The sequence below is a fragment of the Sitodiplosis mosellana genome, unplaced genomic scaffold (genome assembly GCF_009176505.1).
Source record: "Sitodiplosis mosellana isolate CC-2019 unplaced genomic scaffold, AAFC_SMos_1.0 Smas_scaffold_18, whole genome shotgun sequence".
Taxonomy (NCBI): domain Eukaryota; kingdom Metazoa; phylum Arthropoda; class Insecta; order Diptera; family Cecidomyiidae; genus Sitodiplosis; species Sitodiplosis mosellana.
In genome coordinates this window covers 1-8,244 of record NW_022595260.1, presented here as the reverse complement: position 1 = coordinate 8,244, position 8,244 = coordinate 1, and the positions used below count along the sequence as shown (strand labels likewise).

Genomic DNA, 8,244 nt, shown 5'->3' with positions numbered 1-8,244 from the left:
CATATTTTCTTCACTTCCATTGCAGATAAATGCATTTTATTTCTTTGATATTGTGCTGCATTTTTCTTTCTCTTCCTTGTCTCTCTCATTGACCTTTGATTGACATAGAAGGGATGCCTTTTTCAGATGCCATTAAAACGGATATATTTTTTTCATTACATACAAACCAATTTCGTTTATTTCGATTTTGAATCGTTGTGAATTTTCTACATTTGAATTAATCTCGATTTCCATGTACATTTGAACATTTGAGCATTTCGGTGTGACCAGCGTCACCTTTTCTATTGTTTTCAATGACCCGCATCTGTCAGCAAGGGTCACAATGAAGAAAATAAATACGACAAAATGCAATGAACGAACATTTAAAATCGTAACCCAGTTCCGAGTGAAATGAAACAGATTTGAAACGAACGGTTGTTTCTCATTTGTATATTTCTCGGGCTGTATGAATTCAAACGACAATTGAAAAAATTGCATAGGACATCCGAGCGGTGATAAATTATAAATTTCGTTGAACATTTTATTTGTCAAACGATAAAATGTTCAAAGGTGAGCCCAATTTCGGTTGACCCCTGTTGCAAATTCGCGCTCTAAATATTTCTCACATAGCACTCATATTCAAAACTTCTGTTCATACGTCATACATTCAACGAGCATACTAGTATTGTTGTTTTTAGAAAATAATCTTTATTTATGTATGTATTTCAAATGCATTTGGACAATTTATTTTTGTATATTACCGCATTTCAGTTCTTTGCTTTTATGTATTGTAGCGATTTTCTTTTTTTTTCAAACTTTGTTCCGATGAAACGGACGTTACTCTTTCAAAAATTTAGCATGATAAGCAATATGTTCACCCACAAATGAGGCAATGAAGAAGTAACTGTGATCATAGCCTTCTCGTAAATTGTAAATGCAACCAATGCGAGACTTGCGACATGCTTCAATTAGATTCTCTGGCAATAGCTGTTTTTCTTGCAAAAATTGATCATCAGAACCTAGATCAATGTATAACTGAATTTGAGGACCTTTATACTTTTGAACCAATTCGGTGGCATCCCATTCATTCCACAAGGTCTTGTCTTCACCGATATAGGCAGTAAATGCTTTTTGACCCCATTGACATTGAGTTGGGTTTGCAATCGGTGCAAACGCTGACACTGATCTGTAAAGGCCAGGACACCTTAAAGCAGATATTAAAGCACCTACAAGTAAAAAATGATCATGATCAAAGTTCTAGAAACAATTCATTTTCATTGTGTCATGATATTTTGAATAATCATAATTATTCAATAGAAAAAACAAAGGAACCACAGATTGGTTTAAATCGAATCGTACCGTGACCACCCATGCTGTGACCCATAATGCTCTGAAGTCCTTCAACCGTTGGGAAATTGTGGTTGATTACTTCAACAATTTCTTTCGTGACGTATGTAAACATTTTATAGTGCCTGTTCCACGGATATGTAATGGCATCTACGTAAAAACCCGCCCCCGAGCCCAAATCATATGATTCAACATCATATTTTGCGATTTCGGTACCACGCGGCGAGGTATCTGGGCAAACCTAGCGAAATGAAGACATCAATTGTTTACATTCAATCGAAATAAAGCGCTATAAATAACAGAATACAAACCATGATTATGCCGTGTGAAGCAGCATAACTTTGAGCGCCGGCCTTTTGAATGAAATTATTTTCGTTGCATGTTAGACCGCTTAACCAATACAATACTGGTAGCTTGGTTGCTGTCTCGCTTTGTGGTGGAAGGTAGATAGCAAATTTCATCTCACAATCCAACTCTTTTGAAAAATGTGAGTATATTTTCTGATAGCCACCAAAAGATTTGTTCGACGAAAGAAGCTTAATTTGCGTCATTTTCTAACCAATAAGAAAAAAAATATATATGGCTTCTTATTCAAATAAGAAAATATGACATCTATGAATTTCAACAATTTAAGTCAGTTTGATTGTTATTTTAAACAGTCGAATTGAGTCTTACCTTATTTTGTTGGAAAGAAGTACGGAAAAATCTGAATAATATTTTTTTTCTTGTTATCAACAAAAATATCCACTCAACAAACCGGTGTGTCACTTGAACGCAGCCGATTTATAACCAACTTCATTATGTCAAATGAAAACGAACTGTCAGTGTGACAACAGAAGGTATTACGACATAACCAAAGAGAAAATTATTTCATAAAAACAGTGTTGAAACCACATTCGAAGGATATTTCCGGAAAAATACACTTAAATCGAAGATGTTGCTGAAACGACAAGCAAAGAATAAACTCTACGACTTTTTGCATCATGGGACGGTGTACGCTTGCATGGGTATTACGGTCATTTCAACAGCGTATCTTGGATATTATGGATACAAATATTTTATGGATATCAGACCAAAACGAAAAATTGAGCAATTACAGAAAATCAAGGATGCAGATGATGCAAAGGCTATAGCAATGTAGAAAGAGTTGATTCAATAAAGAGCACATAAACTGAATATCGCAAAACCAAGTCTTTCTTTCTAGTATAATTGATTTATTTATCCTCCGAACTCCGATTGCATTTGATTTATTAGGTAACCACCAGATGGTATGCTTTTCAGAAATCGAAAAAACTTGAAATGTAAAACAACAATTGTTTGTTTGTTTTTGCGCCTGACTCTGAGGAATGATTGAAACTTTGAAAAATGAATAAAGAAAAGAATTGAGTACATTCCTCGTATTTAAAAGAGCAGACAAGTTTATTTGACATCATTGATGAATAGACAAATGTGTCAAATTGGCGCTATTTTTCAATAGATTCTGTCACAAATACCTACTACAGTTTGCCGCCACTTCTGTTGATGTACACTCAGTCCAAAGGCGACATTGTTTGACTGAACCAAATAATACGTACAAAAACAGCTTTGTACAAAGTATTTTATTAAATTGTAATAATTTGTTTTTATTGTTTTCAAATATAAACGTAAGTGGAGATCATCATTGAAATAATCTTAAACAGACATGCCTTAATTAAATTTTTAGTTGATACGAACACGAATTAAATTGAAGAGGAAACGCTCCAATTTTAGATTTTTTTAAATGGCTGAAATTTCGGGCAAGAGAAAAGCACGTGATATGAATGGCAGCAATGCTAGTGACCACGATGAACCACTTATCAAGGCAAAGAAAACCAATGACCAAAGAAGACGCTCGTCCTTTATTAGAGGTAATTCCCAAGACTCCTTAATTCAAATTGTTGCTGAAAACTAACCATATGCTTGGAATTGCATTAATAGATAGACTGCCACAACCGGAGCCCCTAGTGAAATTTGGCAATTTGTTAAGCTGCGGTCAAAATGAAGTCGGTCAACTTGGATTTAATGACGATATCATCGAAAAAACACGTCCGGCTCTTGTTGTCGATAGTTCGACATCGCAAATAGTTGATATCTCAGCGGGTGGAATGCATAGTTTGTATTTAACAGCTCAGGGTGAAGTTTGGTCATTTGGCTGTAACGACGAAGGCGCACTTGGCCGCGATACCACCGAAGAAGGATCAGAATACGAAGCACAAAAAGTCACGTTGCCAAACACATGTGTTCGTATTACAGCTGGCGATTCACATTCAGCGTTTTTGTTGAAGGATGGCCGTGTGTTTGCATGCGGCTCATTTCGTGATTCACACGGAACAATGGGACTTAATATAAAAGGAAAACAACAATTCCCTATTGAAGTTGTACCGGGCGAAGAATTTGTCGACATCAAATCCGGTGCCGATCATTTGGTGATGTTATCTAGCCGTGGAAAAGTATTCAGCGTTGGTTGCGCCGAACAAGGACAGCTTGGTCGCGTTAGCAATCGATCCTCTTCGGGTGAAACCAGACGGGGTAAGACACAGCTTCTCCAACCAGGGCTCATAATAACCAATCGTTTCAGCTTTGTAGACGCTATTTGGACTACGACATATTGGTATGTATTTTATATAATGATTCACACAGAAAAGCAAATTGATAAATGTGAAGTATCGCCAGAAAATTTATATATATATTTCTATATAAATTTTCCGGGAGTCACTTCATATTTATCGGCGTTAACATAATTTCAATCATTCCGTCGAGAACTATTTCTCGGTGAATTAGTTCACTTTGCTCCCCGAAATAACAGAAGGCGTTAATTTGCGTTGGAATATTATGTCAACGTCGGTAAATATACATAAAAATGTCAAATTTCCCGGCGAAAATTCACTTTTTTCAATTTGCTTTTTTGTGTGTTGTATCAAATCTAAATGAATGATCACCATAATGACCTCCACACAGCACATTTGTACGCAATCGATCAAATGGATCTGTTTTTGGTTTCGGTTTGAATAACTACAACCAATTGGGACTTACGAAGAAGAATTCCGAAACAGTTTTTGCACCACAGCTGACAACATTCGAGAATGTCAAAATGATCACAGGTAAATGATAATCAATTTTTTCCCCTACATTCGTAAGCAGAAAGCAATGATTCTGTATTTATTGATAATTTCATGATATTTTCCTTTAGGTGGACAACATCACACATTACTTTTGACAAATGACAACAAACCTTACGCAATCGGCCGGAAAGATTATGGGCGCTTGGGTTTAGGTAACATCGAAGAGGAAGTCGATAAATTAACACCAATCAATGCACTTGGGGATATAAATGTTGTACAATTGGAATGTGGAGAGTGTTGTTCGTTTGCACTCACAGAGGATGGAAAAGCGTACAGTTGGGGCATGGGATCGAATCAACAGCTCGGGATCGGATCAGATGAAGATCAATTTAATCCCGTATTGTTAACCGGTGTTCAAGTTAAAGACAAAAATGTGATTCGTATCTCATCGGGTGGGCAACATACTTTGTGCATTGCAGCTGAAAAGAAAACCCAAACTTCTAACGGAGTCCACCAAGATAGCGAGAAGCCAAAAGCCAATGGCACAAAATAAGAAGATAATGTCATTTTATCTTTAACCAAAAAACAATAACTAATAAAAACATTTTAACCAATTTCCCATTCAGATCTCGCACATACGAAAAAACATGTCATCATTTCCATAAAAGAAAATCGTTATGACTGGACTGAACTGTTTTGATTGTATTACGTTTAAGTTAAGTTTATTTGTGAAAATGAAACTTTTTTTTAAAAATAAATTGTAGAAAATTTTGTTCGAAAAGACGAAAAAAGAACCAGTATTATTTTATTTATAAAATAATTTTAATCGTCATATCGTTATCTATGTTGTGGTTCATATCAGCCACAAGCTGAAACTTAAAACTTGACATAAAAAAAATGCTTTATGATGCTTGTGATGATGATGTCGATGACTCTTTGATTGAGTGCTGTCCAACATTTTTGCTCCAACCGATCGAGTAGAATGATTGTTGTGCATCGTTTTGGTTGTTTATCCAGCAAACATCACGAACATAATCGCATGCAGTTGAATCTGTGTAAATTGTTTCCGCGCCAGTCGTCATGCTTACAACTTTGAGTGTATTAGTTTGGCCGAGTATGCACAGTGATTTTTTAGATGGACTCAACCTGAATTTGTAAATTGGACGCTCGAACAGAGTTTGTGTTACCACGTATTCGTTGAGCTTCCTGGGATCGAGAATATGCATTTTTCCGCTGTCCTCACCCACAAACAAATTATCAACACCATTGTTTTGTGGTTGTGCCCATAGACATGCTGTGTTGGCGAAGTCTTCGTTCTTGAAACAATTAACAAGTGGCATTTTTGAGCGCAGATCCCAAATTGAAAGAGAATGGTCCCGTGACGTGGTAGCAAATAAATCGTCTGAGTTTGGCTTACTGGAAACACCAGTGATGGCAGCTTTATGGGCATATCGATAAGTTTGCTCGGATATAATATCACAAGCACCCAACTTCCAAATCTGTATGTTTCGAAACAATATGAAAAGTTTTTAATTTTATTGTCGTTACATGACAAATATATACATTATAAAATAAGTAGAAAAGAAGAAGAAAATTGCATACTTTGAGGCAGCCATCAGTTGAACCAGTCACGGCTTTGTCCTTTTTATCGCCATCAAACAGAGTGAAACCGCTAATCAATCCAAAATGCTCAGTCTTCTTTGACACTTGAAATAAGTTGTAGCCATTTTGTTGGCGAATTTCTGATTGTAGCGACCAAAATTGGATTGTTCCAGTGGCCGTTGTGAACACGACCATTGTTTTTCCAGTCCAGCCGATTCCGGTCACATTCGAATCAAATGGCAACTTTATAATACCCGTATTTGGTTTGCCGATGTCGTCAAATTTGCCATAACCGAAAACTGCGCCATTCCATAGCCGTTGGTTGTACGAATTTGTAGCCAACAAAATGATAGATTGGTCTTCGTTAGCTTCCAGTAATTCGTAGAATGGCAGCAAAGCAACACCATCATCATTTTTACGGCTCCGAAATTCAATTGAATTTAGATTCGGAAACTGTGTGCTACCATCTAACTCCGTGTCGTGAGGTTCCGAATAGTTTGACGGAGCCTTGAAATATTCACTGAATTCGGCATTCATTTGCACTACGTAAAAAAAGCTCAAAATAAATGTTACGGTTGTTCTGCTTAAATTATCCCAAACATTTCAAAACTGTTGAAACGAAGTGTCAATGTTCACGTGTTGCTCCTACCGTTATGTCCCGTTTATATCATCAAGTTTGTCTGCGTGTATAAAGTGTGGTTCTCATTAAGTTTCTTTATAAGCTTTTCTAGTAATAAAATTGTAAAGATTTTTTTTCAAATGAAATCAAAATACAATTCAATTATTATGTTTGAATTGCATTTCTTTGTTTGAAATTTTCCAAACTACTTCAGATTTTCAAACAATGTAAGACGAGCAAAATTTTGACATTTCAAAAGACGAACAATAATTTTGACAGTCCAACAATAATAATATAAGCAATCTTTATGAAGTAAAGGAATAGTTGAAAAATTTGATTTTGCTATAAACTCATATTTGAAAGAGAATAGATTTGAATAATTTAATGAATAAATAATAAAACTGGTTGAACTCATTTGAAGGAAATGAAGAAAATGTTATTTTGTAGATTGTGCTTGGCGAGCGGTAATGCGAGTTTCATCTCTTCGTCGCCTGAGATTGATATTGTACTGCAGAAATTTAACATTTTGTTCGAGGTAATTTTCACTCATTCAACACATTGAAAACTGGAATTTAACATTTTGTTTTAAATTTCAGAAGCGCGATTTATGCAGTTCCGAAGCTGTAAGCATCTTAACAGAGCTATGCGATTTGTGTTGGGAAAAAATTGATGAATTTAATCAGTTCTGTGCCCAAGTGGAAAATATTCAGGCGAGTTTTAATCAGAGATTCTTGCAAGACAATGGGACCTTTTCAACTTTCGAAGATCCAAAACAATTCTTCGTGGAAATTGAGAAAATACACAATGAGTTTGCGACTAAAAAGTTTGAAAATCAAACTGAAGATAAGAAATTTAATATAGAGCCATTTTGTATGATAAATGTGGATGAAAATGTAACAACCAAAAAAAACCAAAAAGTTATCGACTTCGATGTTAAAGTTCACGAATCACTTCGTATAAAACAAGAGCAGGAACCAATTGATTCGGATTGCGATGCGAGATTGATTGATATTGATACACTAAACACGGAGTATACCGAATTGAGTGACTTCGAAGATGAAGTGAGTTTTGTATACGAAGACGACGAAGATGACGATGGTGATACGAGTGATACGTCCTATAGCGAACCGAAAGAAAAGAGGCGAAAGTCCGACGGAAAAACCACAAAGTTGAAAGGGGAAAACCATACAGGAAAAACAACGAAAGAAACACTTAAGAAGCGCAGCAAAAAAATATCGGTGACCACCGCCGTATCACTCGATGAAGACAATAAACGATTATTGAGCTATGTTCAGATGAAATGTGACGTTTGTAGTGATGATCGTGTCTTTGATTCATTTGCTGAAATTCAAAACCATTTTCTTGATATACATAATCAGAATGGTTACATTATGTGCTGCAATCGGAAATTTCGCCGAATCGGGAGATTGCAACAACACGCAATGTGGCATGACAATCCAGAAGCATTCAAATGTAGCACATGTAGCAAATGCTTTCAAGGTATATATTCTTATTATATAGATATGCAAATTTATATGATACGTATGTATGCTAGGGGTCAGCGAGAATTTGTTTTTACTGGTTTTGAAAACAGCTTTAGTGGTTATTGTAGAGCTC

At 35.9% G+C, this 8,244-nt stretch overlaps 4 protein-coding genes across 4 annotated transcripts; 2 read left to right on the top strand and 2 right to left on the bottom strand.

Moving 5' to 3' along the window:
• Positions 1–659: 659 nt before the first annotated feature.
• LOC129568327 (S-formylglutathione hydrolase) lies at positions 660–2,726 on the bottom strand. Its single transcript, XM_055446013.1, has 4 exons — positions 2,002–2,726; positions 1,638–1,880; positions 1,339–1,567; positions 660–1,205 (listed from the first exon to the last, which is right to left on the bottom strand). The coding sequence occupies exons 2-4, from the start codon at positions 1,875–1,877 to the stop codon at positions 817–819; spliced, it is 858 nt and encodes a 285-aa protein (XP_055301988.1). The 5' UTR covers positions 1,878–1,880; positions 2,002–2,726; the 3' UTR covers positions 660–816.
• An 87-nt stretch (positions 2,727–2,813) lies between these two features.
• LOC129568324 (regulator of chromosome condensation-like) lies at positions 2,814–5,078 on the top strand. Its single transcript, XM_055446011.1, has 5 exons — positions 2,814–2,969; positions 3,076–3,212; positions 3,283–3,955; positions 4,303–4,445; positions 4,535–5,078. The coding sequence occupies exons 2-5, from the start codon at positions 3,086–3,088 to the stop codon at positions 4,957–4,959; spliced, it is 1,368 nt and encodes a 455-aa protein (XP_055301986.1). The 5' UTR covers positions 2,814–2,969; positions 3,076–3,085; the 3' UTR covers positions 4,960–5,078.
• Positions 5,079–5,175: 97 nt separating this feature from the next.
• LOC129568326 (protein valois) lies at positions 5,176–6,703 on the bottom strand. The gene is made up of 2 exons (XM_055446012.1): positions 6,009–6,703; positions 5,176–5,905 (listed from the first exon to the last, which is right to left on the bottom strand). The coding sequence occupies exons 1-2, from the start codon at positions 6,543–6,545 to the stop codon at positions 5,309–5,311; spliced, it is 1,134 nt and encodes a 377-aa protein (XP_055301987.1). The 5' UTR covers positions 6,546–6,703; the 3' UTR covers positions 5,176–5,308.
• A 23-nt stretch (positions 6,704–6,726) lies between these two features.
• LOC129568323 (transcription factor grauzone-like) lies at positions 6,727–8,127 on the top strand (the record flags this gene model as incomplete). Its single annotated transcript, XM_055446010.1, is given in 2 exon segments — positions 6,727–7,162; positions 7,224–8,127. Coding segments are annotated over 2 exon segments (1,015 nt in total), but the record flags the coding sequence as incomplete, so codon positions are not given.
• Positions 8,128–8,244: the final 117 nt, after the last annotated feature.

What these genes read in the sequence shown, in the direction of transcription:
- LOC129568327 (XM_055446013.1), bottom strand. Translation starts at nt 1,877, where the DNA reads ATGACGCAAATTAAGCTTCTTTCGTCGAACAAATCTTTTGGTGGCTAT. An exon ending in CTTCACACGGCATAATCATG is followed by an intron (nt 1,568 to 1,637) that starts GTTTGTATTCTG and finishes TCATTTCGCTAG; the next exon opens with GTTTGCCCAGATACCTCGCC. An exon ending in TCACAGCATGGGTGGTCACG is followed by an intron (nt 1,206 to 1,338) that starts GTACGATTCGAT and finishes TTTTACTTGTAG; the next exon opens with GTGCTTTAATATCTGCTTTA.
- LOC129568324 (XM_055446011.1), top strand. Translation starts at nt 3,086, where the DNA reads ATGGCTGAAATTTCGGGCAAGAGAAAAGCACGTGATATGAATGGCAGC. An exon ending in ACGCTCGTCCTTTATTAGAG is followed by an intron (nt 3,213 to 3,282) that starts GTAATTCCCAAG and finishes TTGCATTAATAG; the next exon opens with ATAGACTGCCACAACCGGAG. An exon ending in ATTTGGACTACGACATATTG is followed by an intron (nt 3,956 to 4,302) that starts GTATGTATTTTA and finishes ACCTCCACACAG; the next exon opens with CACATTTGTACGCAATCGAT.
- LOC129568326 (XM_055446012.1), bottom strand. Translation starts at nt 6,545, where the DNA reads ATGAATGCCGAATTCAGTGAATATTTCAAGGCTCCGTCAAACTATTCG. An exon ending in CAACTGATGGCTGCCTCAAA is followed by an intron (nt 5,906 to 6,008) that starts GTATGCAATTTT and finishes CGAAACATACAG; the next exon opens with ATTTGGAAGTTGGGTGCTTG.